Source organism: Lemur catta, chromosome 3 (assembly GCF_020740605.2).
Source record: "Lemur catta isolate mLemCat1 chromosome 3, mLemCat1.pri, whole genome shotgun sequence".
NCBI lineage: Eukaryota > Metazoa > Chordata > Mammalia > Primates > Lemuridae > Lemur > Lemur catta.
Window position 1 is genome coordinate 113,295,849 of NC_059130.1, and position 22,853 is coordinate 113,318,701.

The following is a 22,853-nucleotide window of genomic DNA, read 5'->3' on the forward strand; positions in this document are numbered from 1 at the left end:
AGAGCTGCCACAGCAAGGAAAGGCACCTCAAGACATTGGTCATCTTCATCAGAACACACAGCAGCAATCCCCAACCTCCAACTTATGAGGTGGAAGCAGTTCTGAAAACTACACCTCAGGGGGAGAGTGGGAAGAACATACAATGGCTGTGGTTTCAGGAGGGCTCTCAAAAAGGTTGTGACCAGAAGGCTACAGCTGTCTGCAGTTCAAACAGCCCTGACACTCAGAGACTAAAGGCAAAGAAACGAAGGCCATGCAATGGGCTTCCTATTTTTAATTTATTTCTCTTAAGACCACTTCCTTACAATTTCCAGAGAGAAAATACAAAACGAGAAACAGACTTGGTTTCAAATACATAAATAGTGTGCTGGAGTTTAAAGCATTACTGATAACATTGTTACAGAAGAATGTCAGCTTACTCCAGGGCACTTCAGTATTCCTGAGGAATAAACGTGATTTCTCTTTTCCTCCCACTGGGATGTTCTCGGGTGTAAGTCACTGCTCCTGCTCCTGTAAAGCAAGGGCAGTCAGGTTAGAAGCGCGCAGATAGCATCTGGACAATCCTCTCTAATTGCTGTGTCTGGCTAGGCGAGGTGGCTCATGCCTATAAGCCTGGTACTTTGCCAAGGCGGAAGGATCACTTGAGGCCAGCAGTTCAAGACCAGCCTGGGCAACATAGCGAGACTCTGTCTCTATGAAAATAAAAATTAAAAAAAAAAAATTGGACATGGTGGCGACCACCTGTAGTCCCAGCTACTCGGGAGGCTGAGGAAGGAGGATCGCTTGAGCCCAGGAGTTCGAGGCTGCACTAGGCTGTGATCATGCCACTGCACTCCAGCCTATATGACAGAGTGAGACTCTGTCTCTATTAAAAAATATAATAATTGCTGTGTCAGGTCAGACCCAAAGGATGAATGGGGCCAAAAACCTTACCACACTGTTTGCTTTAAAACTGTCTCACTACAGGACCGCATACACCTCACCTAGGTTCAGAAGAGTAGCTCCCCTAATCTTCGAAGGAGAAGAGTGGGAAAGGAGTAGAACAGGGCCAAACCATCACTACCTGGATAACTACTCCCCAACCTATCTAAAGAATCACAAGGGAGTGGGCAGAGCATGGCTCGAATCTAACAGTCTGCAAATTACATGATCTTTGGCAAGTTTCTTAACCTCAGTAAGATTCTGTTTTCTCATCTGCTGCATGAAGACAGTAACACCTCTCACAAATCCGCTGGAGGTCCAGAGAGAAAGCATGTAAAGCTAGGTTGGTCCACCAGGCCCGTCAGACACTTAACGAGCAGTTATCACAGTATGACTACACTGAATAAACCTCAAGTTGGGATTTTGCTCTGTTTTTCAGAGAAAGTGGAGGATGACAACATCGAGGCTCAGACTCAAGTTCAGATAAAGTTACAAGGCCATTTTGGAGCAATACACGTAAGCCTGTAAAAAATGTAACAATATTTTCCACAGTACCTCCCAGCCATTAAATACATAATATGCATATAATCACCCCTGAGCCATTATCCCTGACAACCGAGTTTGGAACAATGGAAACATTTTAAACAATTAAAAGACCTGCAGCTCCTCTCCCTGCTCCTTTCTGTTCCCCACACTTGGCTCTAGTGCCAGGAAAGTGAGGAGCCAGGAGGAATGGAGAGGGGCTGTCATGGCCTTTGGTGCCACACAGCTGCGCCTCTCCTTGCACTTGTTCCTCTGATGACGTCACTCTTGCTTTGGCGCAGAGTTGGTTCATTAATATTAACTCTCCCTGCTCCCACTGTCTCTCCAGCACACACAGGTCGGTGGGCAGGCAGCTGCCAGAGTGTGAGCAGGTTCTACGACGGAAGCTGCAGGGCCATGGTAGGACGCTGCTTGAGATTTGGTGACCTTGTGGCTACAGCCCTTGACTAGAATTAGGACACGTGTTTGTACCACATTTTTCCGCTCTACTTGGTATTATAGTGGAACAATGGACAAGTCAATCACCATTTCTTGGTTGGCCTCAACTATAATAACCAGTGTTTCTATTTATATAGCACCTCACAGCTTAAAAACATCTTCATATTTGATTTTTTTTTCTTTTAGAGATGGGGTCTCACTAGGTTCCCCAGGCTGGTCTAGAACTCCTGGCCTCAAGCAATCCTCCCGTCTTGGCTTCTCAAGTAGCTGAAACTACAGGTATGTGCCACTGTGCCCGCCTCATTTTCATATTTAATTCTCCCAACAACCCTACTGGTAGAAATTATTACTCTCATTTTATGGGTGGAAAATGGAAGCTCGGAAGTGAACCGCCTAGTCTGTGCCCAGGTCTCCCAGCTTCTGTGCTCTTTCCACTAGCCTCCAGCTGCTGCCCGGATCACAGTGATTCTAGCTCAAAGGTAAGCTGAACAGTGGAAGATTCAATGCATGCAGGGAGTGTGAAGTTCTTCAGTGAAGGTTGTGCTGCTACAAGAATTATGCCTTAGTAAGTCTGAGACCATTCGCATTTACCTCTAATAGACTATTTACTTCATTCATTCATCTTACATTTATTTAAGTGCCTACTTTGTTTCAGACCCTGGGGATACAAAAGTAAGTACCACCTCTGCCCTTGAGCACCCAGCTCCCATGATCCTGTCACTTAAACTCCAGGGTAACCAATCATCTAAAGTAAAGCAAAGGGAGGTGGCTGCAGTGGCGCCCGCCTGTAATCCTAGCACTTTGGGAGGCTGAGGTGGGAGGATCACTTGAGGCCAGGAGTTCAAAGCTGCAGTGAACTGTAATGATGCCACTGCACTCCTGGGCAACAGAGTCTCTTAAAAAAGAAAGAAAGAAAAAGAAATAAATAAAGGCAAAGGGAAAGGTGGCTACATGTGAACCCTTCAGGAAGCATGCTACCTTCTTCGTTTTTGAGACATGGGTAATAATTTTCTGGCTTGTTTACAGCATTAAAAATTCACCTGAAGAATAGGACTTTGGCAGAATCATGCAGGGCTTACAGTCAAAACTGCCTTCTTCAATTAAAAAACAGAATAATGGCCGAGTCCCTGTAGTCTTGGGGTTTAGCTTAAGTATGTGTGAGACGTTTACAGGACACTCTGAGAACTTAAATGAAAAGTGCTACTCACAGATAGTTAACACGTCTACCACTGATGATAAACACTGGGCAAGTTCATTAACTTCAGCCAGCTAACATATGCGTGTATGCCTGAATGCACATGTCCATCTGAAGGCACAGGGGAGAGATTTTTAATACCAAAGCAGTGTTCATGTCACTAAAGGCCAAAGAGCAATTAGGATCTCAGTGGTGCCACAATGACACACACAGTTTATTCATCACATACACTCTAAAGAATTCTTCAGGGGCTCAGGAGAAACCTCTTTTCCTTCTAACAGAATGAGAAATATAAATTTTGTACATACTTTGACATATTTTCCATGTAGGAGATATGGAGCCTGGAAATCATGCTGACAGTTGGAGTAGGCCATTCCCAGTCCCATGCCAGAACCAAAGGCTAACGGCCACATTCTTCCTAGTGATCAGAAAAAGGAAAATCCCACTAGGGAACCATTAAGAGATAATAAAGCTCCCCAATCCCCTTCAATACATTTGCTTAGGGTTCAATAAATACTCAATATGCATCATACTGATAACTATAATAAATCATACATTTATCAATGTTTCATCAATGGCCAAAAGGGGGGGGTGTTAATTAGTAAACTTACTGATTTAGCAAATATTTATTAAGTACCTATGTTGCTAGGTTCAAGGAAAATAAGTGGTACGATATGTCAACAGTAGACGCAGTTGAACCCTTCAAGTTCTGTATCAGTTTTAATCAGCTGCTCAATGTAAATAATTTCTTAACCATATCAGAACTAATAATACCTTTCAGCAAGGTGCTTGGATTCTAAACATATGTAAGAATTTCACCAATATGTACACCCTTTGATCATAGTAAGCCAATCTGCAAATGATTACTTCATATCAGCACTATATTAATTATAATTCTCTTGTTATATATTTCCTGTCAGTTCTTCATGGAAAGAGGTCAAAGCAACCCCTCTGACTTCTCTTCAATATCTAAACTTCAGAAGTTCTTCCACAGAATGAAAGGAATATTGCCTGCTCTTTGCTCAGGAGAATTTCTGGCCAAGAAGCATGTGCATTTCTGGTCTATTTGTTTTTACTGCAAACAGGACTCTCATTTTCAAGTTCCTCTAGAAAAAATTATAATTAATTAGAAATACTTAAGCATGTGGATTTGGCCAAATGACTCACTGGCATCAAGTACAGGCTTTTGAAGTGATATCATATTTAAGATAACAGGAACCCTGACTCAGTGCCCCGGGGGGGGGAAGCTGGAGATGCCCAACCCATTTTGACCTCTTAAGTCCACATTCTTTGGCCTACCTAACTAACCCCATAAATGGATGGCAGCCACTCAGACACATCTTCCAAAAGTGTCCCTGCTATGTGTATGTACATACTATGACATTATGTTGAAAAGATAATAAAGTCAAACTTACTTTTAAAGAAGGTAAGTGAGAAAACAATTCCTAATCCCAAACCAGTACCTACAAAGAGGGAGAAAAAAACATGTTAAACCTCATAATAGAAACTTTTTTTTCTTTTTTAATACAGACTGCTGTGACAATAATAGAAACTTGACAAAGATAACATCAACATTTCTTAAATGTGAACATTATAAAGCAGATTATTTTTTTCATAATTAGGTATGGAGTTGATTTTCTCATTTCTAACCTTTCTTATTGCCAGAGGCTTTATAAATGCCTTTGGTCCCCTGCCCATAGGGCGAATGAAATAAATGAAATAAAAACTTTAGGCCGGGTGCAGTGGCTCACGCCTGTAATCCTAGCACTCTGGGAGGCTGAGGTGGGAGGATCGCTTGAGGTCAGGAGTTTGAGACCAGCCTGAGCAAGAGCGAGACCTTGTCTCTACTAAAAAATAGAAAGAAATTAACCAGACAACTAAAAATATATATAGAAAAAATTAACTGGGCATGGTGGCACATGCCTGTAGTCCCAGCTACTCAGGAGGCTGAGGCAGGAGGATTGCTTGAGCCCAGGAGTTTGAGGTTGCTGTGAACTAGGCTGATGCCACAGCACTCTAGCCCAGGCAACAGAGTGAGACTCTGTCTCAAAAAAAAAAAAAAACTTTATTCCCCATTCTGTCCAGAAAAGTTGTGGGCTGGGGGGTGAGGGCAGGGGAACAAGCCAAGAGACTGACTAGAACAGACCCTCTCTGCATCCTGGGCTCTCCTACCCACCCCACACAAGGGTGCCACAGCCAAAACGTCAGATAAACGGTGCGACACGAAGCTCCCCTTGTCACTTCAGCACTTTGAGTGGCAGCTACTTTTTCAGGAAGATGGAAACGAGTGATCCAAAATAATTCCTAAAGGCTGCACCAGCACACAAGTCAGTGTCCAGAGAGAGGAAAGCGACATGCCTTGAGAGCCCCAAATGTGGAGATTAATCCTCTTTTTACTCATAGAGCATTTTTAACAGCTATCTTTTAAAATGAAAGACAAACACATAAGCCTTTGTTAGTGGTCTGGTAGAAAAAAATTAAATACCTAATTTTAAATTAAACTTCACAGGAAATCTAAGCTTGAAAAAAGGAAAGTTCTTTAAAAAAAAAATCCTTATTTTTACAAGTATTTCTGAAACCATGGTCATTCTGGTGCCACCTTTGTAATTTCTGCTAAATCCACACACCACCTGCACTATTATTTACTTCTTTAAAAAAAATCAATGCATGTATTTAATACACTTAGCCTCAAATAATAACATTGGTATAATCATAGATTTGAGTGTTACACTTTTTTCTCAAAGTATATTAAAAATATTTGTCTGTGATACAACTTAAAAAAAATCACTCACTTACTATAGTGATACATGTCCCATACTTTAAGATAAACTTACTTCTCCATTATCAAAAATATAAGCTACAACGCCAAGGAAGACAGCTAAAATCTGATTCTTTTTAATTTTTCAGACTTGATGGACAGTGATTTTCAAAGACCTTTCAGAGTTTTCTGATGCCCTTTCCTGAGTGCTGCTCCATGGTCCAACAGAGCCCCTGACCAGCCTCTTTGTAAGTAAGTGCCACATACAAGTCCCGATTCTCACTTGCCTTAATAGTTCTCTAATTTGTGCTATTGAAATTCTGAGAGTTTCTTCTCTGTCTAGCCATGATTTCAGGCTAGTGCGGTGTAAAAATTCAAAGTTCTCCTCAATCACCCTGACCCTTCTGCGCCAAAAGCAAAAAACTTCATCAAGAGCAAGCAAGCTAATCTACATCTTTTCTGATCCCAGTAATTCTTTTTGCATCTATGCACAATACAGCTGGTGTTAGTTAGCCTAAAGTATTTAATATTTATGCTATTTACACAGAATGACTTCTGATCATTCTCTCTGACCATATATATGTGGCCATGATGTGTGTTTCAATATATATATGTAATTGTATCCTATACAAACACAAATTTTAATTAAAAATCCTTACTGTGCCCTATCCAATAGATCCTGTGTTAGGTACTATTTTGGTGCCAAACTTTGAAATGTAGTATCTGAAAATCATTTGTCATCACAATTTCCATATAATTTAATAAAACGGTGGAAAACTTGTCAGTTTACATACTGTAATCAAGGTTGACATGACAAAAAGAGAAAGGAACTAACGTTTGAGTATTACCCATGAGTACTCAATATTCTCTTTTTCCCCCCAATATTCTTTTAAACCAAACAACCTATTTTCCAAATGCAGAAAATACCTTGCCCAAGGATACTCTGTTTAGTTAGTTGTGGAGCAGTGAGCCAGGCTCAAGTCTGCCAGACTCCAATGCCACTGTACCCACTATGCCCAGACACTGGATTCCCCTACAGTTTCAACCCCTAAATCACTACCTCTTGAAAGAAACTGGAGTGTCAAGATTTCAACTGCCAGTGAAGATACATCCCCAAAACGAACTGTGCTCCCCAAGCAACAGCAGAGAACACTAGGCAACCTGGGTAGTATCAAGTCTACACAAAGCCAAAAGGGCTTGTTTAGATTCATTCCCAGACTAATCCTACCACACAAGTCACAGACACAAGAAGTCTACCTGGTAGGCGTGATTCAAGAACTTCAGAGAAATGGAAGCCACTGATACTGATACTCCTTGGCAAGAATCTGCTGTTGCCTGGATTATAAAATGGCACAGCATTCGATTTCAGGGCAACTTGCCTCACCCCGTGCAGCTGGAAGATGAGTAAGACAGTAAATTGGTACTAGAAAATGAGGTAAAGGATTTGGGCTGGCTTACAGATTCCAAACCAGGCAATGGGATGGGGAGGTAGGCCAGTAAAAACATAATGGCTTACAATCAGAGCTTTTGCTCTCCTCCATCTGGAGGCAATTTTTTGGCAAAGAAATCAAAAGCCCAAAAGGAAAATATTTCAGCATTTTTCTTGTCCCTCTGACTCCATGCTTGTCTCTTCTATTTTCCCCCAAGGAAAGAAAGCTCTCTGATGCACAACTTTTCCTAGCAGTAGATCAAGAATGATGCTAAGTCCACTGCTACCAGTATGGCTCAGTCAAAAAGATGAGAAATGCTTCAACATCAATCAATACTGAGTAGAAAATCTTCAATGTCTAGAATTCAGACATATGCCCAACCATCCAGTTTTGTTCCTATTACAAACCTTTATCCGTTGTATAAATGCAAGACCAAAATTGCAGTTCAGACCAGCCAAAAGAAAGAGTTATCATGGAATGTGCTCTATGGTGTCAGTTAAATTGGGCTATCTTCAATTCTTAAGGGTGATTTTTTTTTTTCATTTCTATATTTTTAAGACACAAAGTAACAAAGACTAGTTTCTTCAGAAAAAAATGATTTTTAATTGCAATGTTTTACTTAAAGTTAGCTATCTCAGTTACTTAAGAGATAAACAATGGTGGAACTGATGAGTTTTACAGATTCAAGTTCTCACATGCTCAATTCTCTTTTAAAAGGCAACATGTTGCTTCAAAGAAAGTCCCACCTGATCAGGGGACACCAACTCTGCAGCTGTTTCCACTAAAGATTGGCACCTCTAGGCCAGGTTTAAACTTCATAACAATAAAACATGAAAGGTCTGTCTTACAATAAAAACAAATCAACATGGAAAATAGAAGAGTTTTCTCTGCCTTTGGCCACTTTTTTGTTGTTGTTGCATGACAAGCTCTTTAGGAGGAAAAAAGCCAAAGGAAAAAGTACAAAGCATTTTTCACCTTCCCTGGAAGCAAATATTTAACTAAGAATACAGTTTATATAACTTTGCCTCCCCCAACTTAAGCCTGTTCTCAAAAGTCCATGCTCTCTGAAATGACAAATAACCCTAAAGTAAAGAAATGCCTGATCATAGGTACACATCTTCCTCATGGCAAAGTCCAGTTATGGGCGGGGGAGAAAAACAAAACAGAGGAGCCTTATGGAATTGACATTAGGCACAGAGCCCATGGTCTGAAACTATTTCTTCCTTTGGAGAGGAAAAAGAATTGGCACATATTCTCTCAAAAAGAAATTACTCCAAATCAATCTAACCATGCAATTTAATGCATGCTTCGTACCCAAAAGGACATCATAAAACTGGCTAGTAGATAAACACAAATTGTCAGGAAGGAGCAATTCCTTAACAGTTCATCTGATACTATTTTAATAACAGAAGAACAGAGAACTTTCCTCCCACTAACTATATATACAATATTGCCTTATCTTATGCCTAAGTGGATTTTATAACAAATTTAAAAGGGTAACAACCAACAGAGGTACACTAGTATACACCTTAAGCCAGTGGTCCCCAAGTTTTTTGGCACCAGGAGGTTGAGCTCAGACAGTGATACATGGCCTGGTTCCTAACAGGCCACAGACAGGGACTGGCTTTGGGAACCGTAGATTTAAACCACCTTTTAAGTAAGTAAGCGGCGGGTGGGTGGGGGATGATACATGTTGATGGCCTTTACACTTACAATTCCCAGTTGCTTAATGCAACTTTATTTTCCACTTAGAAATATCTTTGCTCTCAGCATGCCACAGATCATAATGCTTTACTTCACCACAAATAATTAGAAAAAAAAATAATCACAGAAATTAACCAGTAGGTTATATAATCTTATTGCAGTCTTGGGGTAGCAATGTATTTTGGATGTTAGCCCTAAATGGAACAAGTTGAAGTGATACGTGCTCCTGCAGAATCAACTTTGCAAAAGCTGCAACTGCCAATGGACTTTCAGTGAAGGAAGAACAACTCATTGTCTGGAGAGGAACAAAAACAATCATATAAAAATTCACTTTGAAATATTTCTATAAAAGATCATAGGAGGCGTGGTGGCTCATGCCTGTAATCCTAGCACTCTGGGAGGCCAAGGCGGGAGGATTATTTGAGCTCAGAAGTTCGAGACCAGCCTGAGCAAGAGTGAGACCCCCATCTCTACTAAAAATAGAAAGAAATTAGTTGGACAACTAAAAACATATATAGAAAAAATTAGCCGGGCATGGTGGCGTATGCCTGTAGTCCCAGCTACTCGGGAGGTTGAGGCAGAAGGATCACTTGAGCCCAGGAGTTTGAGGTTGCTTTGAGCTAGGCTGACGCCACGGCAGTCTAGCCTGGGCAACAGAGTGAGACTCTGTCTCAGAAAAAAAAAAAAAGAAAGGATATAACTTTCAAAAAGTGAGGGCTGCACTCTGCTGCTGAGCAGAGAGGCAAGAGCACTGGTGTTGCAGCGAGACAGGCCTGGCCAGACGGCTGCTCCAGGCATTACCAGCCAACTCTCTGACCTAAGGTCAATTACTCAACCTGCCCATTGGTAGAGTGAAAATCACCTAGCAAGGTTGCTGTATTAGGAAAATGGAAAGTCTCTAATAGTGTCTGACAGAGTTGAATAAATGGTAGTAAGTTCTGCCACCTCCTTGATAAAACTCAAAATACGTCAAAAGTGTAATGTAATAGTTAATCCTCTACTAAAATATAATTCACTGGCTTGTGTAGGATCACACTGTGGGTGAGCCACAGCTGCACATCAGAACCTGTTTTCTCCTACTCTTTGCATATATTTCATTGGCATTAGCAATTACTTATATGAATACATCAGGTTTCCATATTTATTTTTTTAAATAGAGGATTCCTTCAGATTTACTGCCAAACTAGACCATTGTGCTTTAAGATGTAAGATTTTCCTAGAGGTGTCTTGTGTTTAATAAAGCTATATGTATGTTTTGAATGTGGATTAATATTGAATTGACTTATTTATAATGGTCATGCTTTCCTGTTCAATCATGTTTTTATCAACATTATTACAACCATCAAATGTATGTGTTATGACATAACAAACAAGAATGTGCTTTTATAGAAAAGTACCCTTGGGACTAAGTTTAGTGAGAATTACATTTCCAAGACACATTCCTGATTTATGAAAGATGCTCAGGGCCCAATTAATGAGGGAAAAAAATAGTTTTAAGTTAGTTCCAAATTGTGTTACTTAATCCTTTGAGGCAAAGGGAGATTGTCCCAGGTGTCCATGTGTAAATGCCAAGTCATGTGAATTAACCAAGAAAGTATGCCAGACCAAAGACCCAGAGATGGTAAATTCAGTCTGGGTTAATCAGCTTCCCTAAAGCCAATACTGCTGCAGGGTATATAGGAAAGACTAGGAAGGTGGCTCTTTTACAAGACCTTAACCTTGCTCTGGCTATCCAGACCAGACAGAAGCTGGAACATCTGTAGGAATTTCTTGGGTGGACATCAATTACCAGGATTCTGATCAGAACAAGCAAACCAGTCAGCAGAAAGAAGTAAAGACACGGAAGGTAAATGTGGAAGTCATTACCGGTGCGTTCTGCTTCAAAAAAAGCCAAACTCAAAAAAGGGGCCTTTTAAATGAGTGCGTATAGCACATGGTTCAACTTTCAGCATTCTGACAGCCATACAACTTTCAAGAATGCATAAAACAAGAAACATGCTGGTAGATATTTTACTGAAATATAATTAATCTGCATGTGGGCATAGTATGTAGGAAAATGAGAAGCTCTGAAGATAAATTATTGAAGAGAGATGGAAAAAAAGATATGAAATTATTAAGTTTAGATAAATAATCAAAGGCTCACATTACATTTATGGGAGAGTGCTTTGGAGGTACTAACATTTACAGTGTCAGGCACTGTACTACCCTATATTTATTATGATCCCATCTTACAGAAGAGAAAACAACTTAGAGGGATTCAGTAACTTACTCAAGTACATATAACTAAAAAAGTAGAATTCGGACCCAGGCTGACTGACTCCAAAGTCATGGCTCTTCCCTGCACAAAGGGATAAACTTCATGGAGAGGTTAGCATAGCAGCAGGGTGACCAGTCTATTGTAACATAGAACAACAAAGTGTTTTTCTGGATCTTAACACTATCCATGGATAATTTACAACTATGTTACTCTCCAGTCCCTCAAGGAAACAACAGAAACACAGATGTTTAACTTACCAAGAATGGTAACAAAAACCTGAAATTACTTAGAATAAATGAGAAATAGTCAACAAATTAAGTCAGGAAATACTTTCCTCTGTGCATTGGCTGGAGATAAAATGAATCCAAATGGGCCGAGGCCTATAAACTGTTCAAAAGGGTATTTTCCAGAGTCCTTTTTCCCCTAACATCTCCAATATCTCCAGCTCCTCCTCATTTCTATCAGTAACTGGTTCCATTATACCTATTGTGTTGTTGCCTATTCCTATAATTCAAATTAAAAAATTCAATGAGGCCGGGCGCAGTGGCTCACGCCTGTAATCCTAGCACTCTGGGAGGCTGAAGTGGGAGGATCGCTTGAGGTCAGGAGTTTGAGACCAGTCCGAGCAACAGTGAGACCCCGTCTCTACTAAAAAGATAGAAAGAAATTAGCTGGACAACTAAAAAAAAAAAAAAATATATATATATATATGTGTGTGTGTATATATATATATATATATATATATATATATATATATATATATATTTATAGAAAAAATTAGCCAGGCATGGTGGCGCATGCCTGTAGTCCCAGCTACTTGGGAGGCTAAGGCAGAAGGATCGCTTGAGCCCAGGAGTTTGAGGTTGCTGTGAGCTAGGCTAATGCCATGGCACTCTAGCCCAGGCAATAGAGTGAGACTCTGTCTCAAAAAAAAAAAAAAAAATTCAACGGAGAAACAGCACCAATAATTTATTTTCCTTATACACATTGATTTGATCAACATTTATTAGCATTTATTAAGTAGAAGGCACTGGGGGAAAATTTCTTTACCCTGGGAGAAGAGTCAAGTATAGAGTGTTCTTTGAAAAATGGGAAGTGTTAGACAATGGTTATACTTCAGTTCTGAGATTATGTGGACTTAGGGGGTCATGGTTGTGAATACTGTTAGGTGTGTGTCTTAGTCCTTGGGCAAATTATATAACTTCTCTAGGTGTCAGTTTCTGCATGTGGAAAAGTGGAATACTAACAGTGCCTACCCCTGAATGCAGAACAGAGAGGATGAAAGGGCATAATATGTGTAAAATACTTGGAAGAACGGTGACTTGCACACAGTAACTGTGATTTGTCTTCTTCCCCCACAAAAAGCACATCAAGAACAAAGTCCCAAATATTTACTGAGCACTGAAGGTCAAGAATATTGGCTTCCACAAGGGTCAGAGATAAATAAGACAGTCTCTTCCCTGGGGACCTTGTGATCAAAAAAGGGATAAGTCAGGTACACAGAAAACTGACGAAAAGCAGAACCTCCGTGCCATGAGAGGGGACAGTGTTCTGCACGTCCAGGGAAGGAAGGCAAGTACACATGTGGCTGCAAAGATTCTTTTAAAGTCTTTAAGAAGGTGGCGTTTGCATTGTCTTAAAGAGTAGACTTTTAACAGCCAAAGTCTGCGGGGCCAGGAAATGCACTTCACCCACTGGCAGCAAAGCAGGGCTGTGCAGGGCAATGAAGAGTGGCCCCGTCTGGCTGAAGCATGAGGCCCATCCAGGAGGATAACTGGAGATAAAACTAGAAAGGAATCTTGCGCCATTCTGCAAAAGGCACGAGAAGCTGAGCCAAGGAGTCTACGCAGCACTTTATTCAGTAGGCAGTGGGCTTCCCACTACACGATTCAGTAACGTGACTGAAGCTATGCTTTAGGAAGATTCATCTGACTAAGGTGGGTAGGATTGCTTGGTATAGAAGAGACATTTTGCTGGCAGAATTTACAAGGCTTAACAACTGATTAAGTGTGTCTATGTGGATCTGGGTTGGAGGGGTGCAGTGGGGGGAGGCTGTCAAAGAAAATGCCGAGAACTTCTCCCTGGATAACTATTAGTACAAAACCATTGATGCTATTTATAACAGACATCAAATAACCACTTAATACCAATTCCCTTAATCAATCTAAAACATAAATTTATAAAACCATCTACATTGTTTTCTGGAATACCATATGATAATAGTAAATAAAGGAAAGAGTGTTCACTGAGCACTTATGCTCCAAGATTAAATTTTCTCATGTAATCTTCACAGTAAACTCCTTTTATGACCCCCATTTTATAGATGAGGACATGGAGGCACGGAAAGGTTAAGTAACTCGCCTCACATCACCTGGGCCTTCACCACCATGCTATACTGCTTCCAGTGCAGCCTCCTCTCGGATATATGAAACTATTATAATAATTTTAGACTCACTAAAGGAAACTAAACACCTTCCAAAATCCATTCAGGTCAGTACTATGAGTGGGCATTTCCTTAATCATACAAACTGAGTGCCAGGCACCATGCTAAGCTCTGGGGAATAATACATTCCTGCACTAAGTTCACTGTCAATGTTGGAGTCAACTAATACTTATAAACACAAAGTACAACGTGCAATGACAGAAACAGCATAGTACATTTCCTGTACTAGAAGCACTGAAGAGGACACCCAAACCATCCTGGAGGGTTAGAGAAGGAAGGGGGAGGCAAGGTAGCAAGAGAAATGGGCTACAAGGAGCTCTTTGTTGCCAAATTATCAAGTGTGAGGTAGGAGATAAAGCAAGACAGCCTTTTATGCCATCCATACTAAGGGTCAAGGCTTCCATTCTATAAGCAATAGGCAAGCAATAAAGAGAATTAAGCAGGGAAGCAATGTATCAGATGTGTACTTTACACAGTGCGCTCTGGCAATGGTGAGGACAGATGTGAAGTAGCCTCCACCAAAGATGAAGACATCAGTTAGGAAGGAGGAAGCCACTGCAGCAGCCCAGGTGGGAGACAAGGGCCAGACTTCAGGCTGTCTCTTCCCTGCTCATCTGACTGAAAATGTCACCTTACATATTAATACTTTGGTCTCTCCTGAACAACCCTCCCTTTACCCTTCCTGTATGTCACGCTAGGCAGAAATGGAAGACATGGTACCAAAGGTAGGCAGTAGAGGTTAAAGCAAGGCTTCGATCAGAACTAGGAACTTCTGAGGAGGGGAAGTGACCAATTATAATTATAATTCATTGATAAGGGATCCATTGATAAGGGTATAGTGGAAAGCCACATGGACACAGATAAATGAAGATAGAGGAGGGGATCAAATATTTTTAAAGTACACCAACATTTCTGCATTTAAGGTATTGCTGGTGCAAATGATGATGACCCCAAGTCAGCATTTGCAAAGGTGCCAGAAGGACTTCCCTGAATTTCAGAGCCTTCTGTGAGCAAGGGACTTCTCTGCTATTCAAATCTGGCTCTAAGGTGAGGACGTAGCACCCAGCTGACTGTATCCTACAGTGGTAATCTGCGGTCTTTCCTAAAGGCTTGACTACTCGACCAAGCCCCATAATAAACCTCTCCAAATCACTGGACTTGCATATATTATAAAATCAAGAATGTAGTTTTCATAAACTGAGTAAAGAAAAAAAGTCTTCTAAAGTAGAAGTTATACGCTAAAATAAATTTCAAGCTGCAGCTGGAATATGGGGAAAACTAAACTGTGATGTTTCAATGGTCACAGTCAATCTTTTCTGGGAATACATAAGATTAGTAGCATTTATTCTAGTGTCAAGACAAAATACATGATAAGAGTAGTAACTTTTTTTGCTCTCAATCACAATGGGATATTTATGAGCTCACAAGCTCACTACTGGTCACATACAGTACTATGCTAAAATGGTATTCAAAAACTCCTATACCTAATGGATTTCAATTTCATCTGAAACGATGCCAAGAAACTAGCTTTCTTAGGACTACCTTCCTAGTAAAAAAGTAAATTATGTTGCTTAAATCATTTGCTTCAGTTAATCATTTAAAAATCTATCAAACAGGAATTTTGAGTGGTTTATATGTGCAGGTTCTGACAAACAATCAGAAACATTTGTTCTAACTTGTAAACATTTGTCAAAGCAAGGTAAGCCTACAAATCTGTCAACAATTATGTCAGAGCATTACAATAGTTATAAATTATCCTAAGCAGCCTAATGGCTTAGGTTGGGTAAAGAAAACTGAAGTAAAAGCACTGGATTTCAATTCCTCCCAAGTGCACTGTTAACTATTAATCAAATAGCTTTACCATCCCACCTGAAGATGCTATGAGGTTATTAAGTATGGAATATCGATTTCCTTAAGTACTAAGTTTGACAGTTGATATCGCTGGCATTTCACTTTGACACTTCGTTTTGTTTTGCTTTTGTTACGAAGGTACATCCTCATTTTTTCAAACACACAGTTTGGCTTGTGATTATCTTTCAAATTTTTTTAGAGCAATTTTTGTGAAACCGTGGATAAGTAAAAAATTCAAGTTATTTTGGAATATGAGATCCATCATGGAACCAAGGCAGTGCAGATAGCTCGAAGTATCAACGAAGTGTTTGGGAAGGATGTGGCTAATGAACACAAAGTATGGTGATGATTTGAGAAGTTCAATTCTGGTGATTTTAATCTTGAAAATGAGCCATGTGGTGACCTGAGACCAAAGTGGATAATGATGAGTTGAAAGCTGTAGTGGAAGCAAATCCATCTCAACCTTTGCGCGTGAATTAGCAGCAAGGTTTGACATTACTATTCCAGCAATATTGGACCACTTGAAATAAATGGGCAAGGTGAAGAAGCTGGATAGATGGGTTCCGCATGAATTAAACAAATATAAGAGAAATTGTCTCAAAGCCTGCCTTTCTTTTTGCTGTCACAACATAAAGGCAAACCATTACTATACCGTATTGTTACATGTGATGAGAAATGGATGCTTTTCGACAATCACAAGTGTTCAGCACAATGGCTGGATAAAGATGAAGTGCTGAAACACAGTCCAAAACCAAATGTTCATCCAAAAAAGCTAACGGTGTCTGGTGGTCCAGCGCTGGTACTATCCACTACAGCTTCATGAAACCTGGTCAGTCGATGACAGCAGATGTCTACTGCAGCCAACTGGATGCAATAATGAGGATGCTTGTGATTAAACAGCCAAGATTGGTCAACAGAGACAGGCCAATCCTCTTGCAAGACCACATACCACAAAAAACAATGCTGCTCAAATTACAGAAGCTGTACTTGGAAATTCTCTGTCATCACCATATTCAACAGACCTTGTACCAACTGACTGACTACCACGTCTTCCAGGCTTTGGACCACTTCTTGCAAGTTAAAATATTCAATTCTCAACAAGCTGTGGAAAATGCCTTTCATAGTTTCATCGCCACTCGCTCTCCAGGCTTCTTCACTGCTGGCATAAACAAGCTACCATTAAGATGAAAAAACTGTGTCTATAGTTTAGGCACATACTTTGATTAATTGTACTGCTTGTCTGAGATATAATGAACTAAACTTTTGATTCAAAATCGGACATTTCATATTCAATGACCTAACACATGATTGTAAATAAGCACTTCCACCACACTGTGACCTGCCTGCCTGCCCACCTGAGCTCTCTCCCTGCCCCAATATCCTACTCATCTCTCCATCATCCATTAAGATTGATCCACTGTCTTCCAAGACCATTTTCTCATCTAGAGCCTTATTTAGCCAACAAACTCTTCCAACATTTATTCTAATTTGTACTCAAGTTTATTCTTTATTTCTTATTCCTTTCATGCTATCTAAAGGGCATTTTAAATTAACTTTCTCTACTTTCTATTTTTAAAAGTTAAAAAGACCTAAGAATTATTGGTCATGCTTTCTTTAAAGTCGTTGTATTATTCTGGGTTTTTTCCTTTTCCATTTCCCAACTTGTTTTCTGTTGCTGAAAGTATATGTGTATAGGAATGTATGAATATATGACCCTGCAGTGTGGCTAGAGAATCAAAAGTTTTGGGTATTCTCATTTGTCGAGCGCAGGGTTTCTCAACCTTGACACTACTGACATTTTGTTTGGGCTGGGTAATTCTTCGTTCTAGGGACTCTTCTGTACATAAGATGTTTAACAGCTTCCCTAACCTCTACTTACCAGATGTCAGTAGCACCACCACTTCCCCAAACCCCAGTATGACAACCAAACACATTTCTAGACGTTGCCAAATGTCTCCAGGAGATAGGGGAGGGAATCACCCCCAGGTGAGAACCACTGGCCTAGGGTTTTACAATTTATAAAATGTTTTCACACCTATTATCTCATCCCCATCCTTGTCTCAGAGGAGCCCCACAAACTCTAGGGCTCCACAGAGCACAGTTTGAAAATCAGTGATTAATGAACTCCCTGTTTGTTACAAACTTAAGTTACATGATTCTAAACAACCATCTCTTAGTTAGGAATTGCCTCTGGTATAATCATAAGGACTGGAATAGGAACCAACCACACCCAGAAGAAATAGTATCTTAAGCCAAGCACCAAATAAAGTTATAGGTCAGCAGTAGAGGGTGTGTGTGTGCATGTGTGTATGTGTGTGTGTGTGCACACGCGTGCGTGCACCAGCTAAGTGTGTGGGACCCCAAGGGTTGGACAAATCCAGGAGATATAAACTGGGACTGGAGGACCAGTAAAGTAGCAGTCTCATGGATAAATCTGTCCAATGTCCAGGACCCAGCAAGAAATGCGTTCCAAACAAATCACCCTATATGAATGACCCCAGGGAACAAGTCTCAACTTCTCCAGGGATCAACTTTTTAATCTGTGAAACAAGAGGGGTAAAATAGATTATTAGTTATCAGTTCTTTTTTCTCTGAAATTGATGAAACTTTATTTTCCAAATAAAATCTTACACAGAAAATAGATGTGTAAAGCAAATCAAAGTGGAGCTGCTCTATTTGGAGGGTGGGAGGGGGCTGGAGGTTAAGTCCACTTGCTCAGCCTCCCCTCACTGTCCTCTTGATATCCCCCCAACCCAGCGCCAACCCTTAAAGTACTCTGGACATTTAAAAACCACTGGACCAAATGAATCCCTAAGGTTCCTTCTAGCTCTAAGACTACCATTTTGTGAGTCTATGAATTCATGGAGGTTATTCAACTGGGACTATCCAAGGAAAGCAACAATGGGACATCATATCCACCAAGAGCAAATCCCATTAACCTGTCAACCAACAAGAAACTTCATTAATGGATACCTACGCCATTTCAGTTGGCAAAAAGTTTAAAGAAACGTTCACTTTACTGACCTGCTAAATAACAAGACTGGATTTATTTACTTAAAGAACATTCAGGCTAAGTGCAATGGCTCACAGCTGTAATCACAGCACTTTGACAGGCTGAGCCAGGAGGATCACTTTAGGCCAGGAGTTCGAGACCACCCTGGGCAATATAGTGAGAGACTCCATCTCTACCAAAAAAAATCAGCCAGGTGTGGTGCTTCAAGCCTGTAGTCCTAGCTACTCAGGAGGCTAAGGCAAGAGGATCACTTGAGCCCAGGAGCTCAAGGTTAAAATGAGCCATGATCACACCATTGTACTCTAACCTTAGTGACAGAATGAGACCCTAGCTCTTAAAAAAAAAAATTTTTATTGAAACTATTACATACAGAAAAGTGTACACTTCAGTGTATCACTCCATGCATCTTCAGAGGCTAATGTTACCAGCAATCAGAGCAAGAAGTGGAAGATTACCAGCATCCCTCAAACTCTCCATCCAAGTATAATCATGTTCTACCTTCTAACAACATAGAGTAGTTTTGCCTGTTTTTAAACTTTATTATTATTTTCTTTTTTTCCTACCCTTTCCCCCAAAACTTTATTATTAATAAAATGGAATCACATAATAAGTACTTTGGCCCAACACTGTTGTGAATAATTGTGGTTTGTTCATTATCATTGCTGTATTCCATTACATTAATATACCACAAATCATTATACTTACCCATTCTGTTGATGGGCATTTTGGCAGTTTCCAGTTTGGTGCTGTTATGACTAGTGTTCTATGAATATTCTAGTGTAAGTCATTAGATGAACACATGCATGCATTTTTGTTGGGTGTATACCTAGGCATGGAATTGCTGGGTCACAGGGGACACACATGGTCAGCTGTAGTCGATAACGGCCAGTTTTCCAAATTGGTTGCACCAATTCATACTCTTACACAGTGTGTGAATTAAGGTTGCTCTACATCCTCACCAACACTTGGTATTTTTCATCTTTTGTGTTGATTTCATTTTTAATTTTTTCATTTACCATGTGTGATGGATGTTTTGGCTTCAAATAATTTTTTGAGGTTTAATTTATACAAAATAAACTGCACCCATTTAAAATGTACAATTCAATGAGTTTTGACAGATGTATATACCTGTGAAACCACCACCAAAATCAAGAAAGAATGTTGCTATCATCCCTGAAAGTTTTCTTACGCCCTTTGTAGTCCATTCCTCCCTCCATCCTTTGTCCCCAGCAACTACTACCTACTTTCTGTCATTATAGATTGGTCCGTATTTTCTAGAATTTTATATACAAATGGAATCATACATTATTACTCTTTTGTGTTTGGCTTCTTTCACTGAACAAAATGATTCTGAAATGTATCCATGTTGTTGTATATATTAGTGGTTAGTTCCCTTTTATTACTGATATTCTACTCTAAAGATAGTCCATATTTTATTTATATATTCACCAGTTAGTGGACACCTGGGTTGGTACCACTTTATAACTATATAAACAAAGCTATGAACATTCATGTACAAATCTTTGTGTGGACACATGTTTTCACTTCCCTTGGACAAATACCTAGGAGTAGACTGGCTAGATCATATGTTTAACTTTGTAAGAAACTATAGAACAGTTTTCCAAAGTGGTTCTACCATTTTCATACCCATGAACAGTGTACAGGAGTCCCATAGTCCCAGTTGTGCCATATCTTAGTCAATGCTTAGTACTGTCAAGTCTTTTTATATTTTAGCTATTCAATGGGTATGCAGGGGTATCTCATGATTTCACTTTGCATTTTCCTAATGACAACTGATGTTAAGCATCTTTTCATGTGCTTATTTGCCATTAGCATAACTTCTTTTTTTTTCCCACATAAAGAGATTTGAAAGAAAGCATAACTTTTTTAGTTATGTCTTTTCAAACATTTTACCCACAGGTTGTCTTCTTATGATTAAATATGAGAGTTCTTTATATATTATGGAAACGAGTCCTTATCAGATTTATGTATTGCAAACATTTTCTCCCATTCTGTAGCTTGACTTTTCATTCTCTCTCTCTTTTTTTTTTTTTTTTTGAGACAGAGTCTTACTCTGTCATTTGGGCTAGAATGCCATAGCATCAGCCTAGCTCACAGCAACCGCAAACTCCTGGGCTCAAATAATCCTCCTGCCTCAGCCTCCCAAGTAGCTGGGACTATGGGTGCGCACCACAGCGCCCAGCTAATGTTTTCTATTTTTAGTAGAGACAGGGTCTCACTCTTGCTCATGCTGTTATCAAACTTCTGAGCTTAAGTGATCCTCCCACCTCGGCCTCCCTGAGTGCTAGGATTACAGGCGTGAACACTCAAATCGCAGCCAGACTTTTTATTCTCCTAACAAGGAGAAAAGGAGCACAATTTTTAATTTTGATCAAATCAGTATAGCAATATTTTTTGTTTGTAATTTTTGCTTTTTGTATCCTAAAAAATCTTTTCTGACCCCAAGGTCACAAATATTTTTCTCCTATAGGTTTTATAGTTTTAGATTTTACATTTAGGTCTATGATCCTTTCAAGTAAGGTTCATTTTTTTTGTCTATATGGATATCCAGTTGTTCTAATATAATTTGTTGAAAAGATTTTCCTTTCCCCATTAAATTGTCTTGTCAAAAATGAACTAACATCACTTAAAAATCAACTAAAAAAATTAATTACCCATATATTTATGAGTCTATTTTTGGACTTTATCCTATCCTAATGATCTATATGTGTATCCACCCCTTCTCCAACACCACGCAGTCTTAGAGCTTCACAACAAGCCTTGAAATCAGGTAATATAAGTGCCCCAACTTGTTCTTTTTAAAAATTGCTTTGGCTATTTTGAATTGTTTATATTTTCATACAGATTTTAAAATGAGCTTCCCAATTTCTATAAATTTTTTGAGCATTATTTTTCTTGCTAGAAAAACTGATAAACTTCCTCACTGAATAGATGGAAAAGTAAAAAAAGGGATAATATATTAGTGTATCAAATATGATGGCACATTAACAGGCATTCAATTAACATTAGCTTTCTCTTTCTCTCTTGGCCTTTAATTAAACAGGATCCAATCTAGCAATGCCCTAACATTTCACTAGTGGGTCAATAGCCATAGTAAAAATATTACCACACCAAATGACTTTTATAAGTAAATATTTGTATTTTTACTTGGATTCAATACTGAAATGCACTTGCCAAAGAAAGCAATTCAGCATATTTACTAATAACTGTTTCAGGCCACATTTTAGGAAAGCATAAAACCACAGCCAGAACAAAATTTAAATGTTTTCAAGTTCTTTATAGGCCTAATTACATTATCCTGTAATACTAACAGAAAATTCTCCTCTAGCGAGATCACAATGTTCCATTATTCATATTGCTGCTGCAAACGGAAAAAGTATTTTTGTTCACATTGTTTAGAAATACATAAAACAAAATATGGCTACTAATTCAACAATTAACATGTACTAATTTGAAACTCAAACCAATAAACAACTCAGAACCTTTGAAGTATTTTAGTTTAACCTAATTGATATCATTCCATGAAATGGAGAGGTATCAGTTTGCAAACACAGGCTACCAAAAGGCAATTTTTGGTGAGCCACCAATGCTTTGTGGTAACCCACATTTATCAGATGAACTGATACTTAAAGAAAAACAATAATTTGCTTTCTTTTTCCATGACTTTATTCAATGGCCTCTTTTGGCAAAGTCTTTCTTAAACACTGAAATGAATTTAAATAATTTAACAAGACTCAATTGATTATCAAATGAATACACAAAATCTGCTGGTTAATTCTAAGGCAGGTCAGCTGCTAAGTCATTTACTGTCCTACTTTCTTAACAAAGAAGGAACTCAGCTAAATCCTTTCTTTTTCTGAAGATAAATAGCATGGCAAACCACTAATTTTCATCTCTGTTGACTGAGCTGCGTGTAATCAGTGACCTATCTCAAAACATACCAGAAATCAATAAACTGCAAAATGTTACCTGGGCTCCCCTCCTTCCTCTCCTCTTTGTCAAAAGCAATATGATTCTTAGTCATCAAGGGTTGGCATCACGCGGCACCTCCCACTCCTGAGCCTCCATTTCAAGTTCTGGAAAGACTACCTCTCTGCTAGCACCATTACATCTACTCCTTTCTACTCTTCTGCTCCCGTCTTAGTTCCGGCTTCACCTCATCTGATCACCTCATCTTTGACATAATTTTGCAATAATATACTAACCTATCTCCTCCTTGCATTCATTCTAGCCCTCTCCCGTTCATTCTCATTCACTTCAGTCTCCTTTTTGAAATCAG

The 22,853-nt window shown here is 39.4% G+C and overlaps 1 protein-coding gene and 1 long non-coding RNA gene across 2 annotated transcripts in view; one reads left to right on the forward strand and one right to left on the reverse strand.

The window, feature by feature from the left end:
• Positions 1 to 259: 259 nt before the first annotated feature.
• Positions 260 to 22,853, reverse strand: part of MICOS10 (mitochondrial contact site and cristae organizing system subunit 10) — a 30,409-nt gene continuing 7,815 nt past the window's right edge. Inside the window, exons 2-4 of the mRNA XM_045548547.1 lie at positions 4,513 to 4,560; positions 3,406 to 3,515; positions 260 to 510 (exon numbers count right to left, since the gene is read on the reverse strand). Coding sequence (XP_045404503.1) covers positions 496 to 510; positions 3,406 to 3,515; positions 4,513 to 4,560 — 173 coding nt within the window. The 3' untranslated portion in view covers positions 260 to 495. The remainder of the gene's footprint in view (positions 511 to 3,405; positions 3,516 to 4,512; positions 4,561 to 22,853) is intronic.
• Positions 2,445 to 7,621, forward strand: LOC123635904. Its single transcript, XR_006734245.1, has 3 exons — positions 2,445 to 2,467; positions 6,005 to 6,103; positions 7,503 to 7,621. It is a non-coding gene; the product is annotated as an uncharacterized LOC123635904 (long non-coding RNA).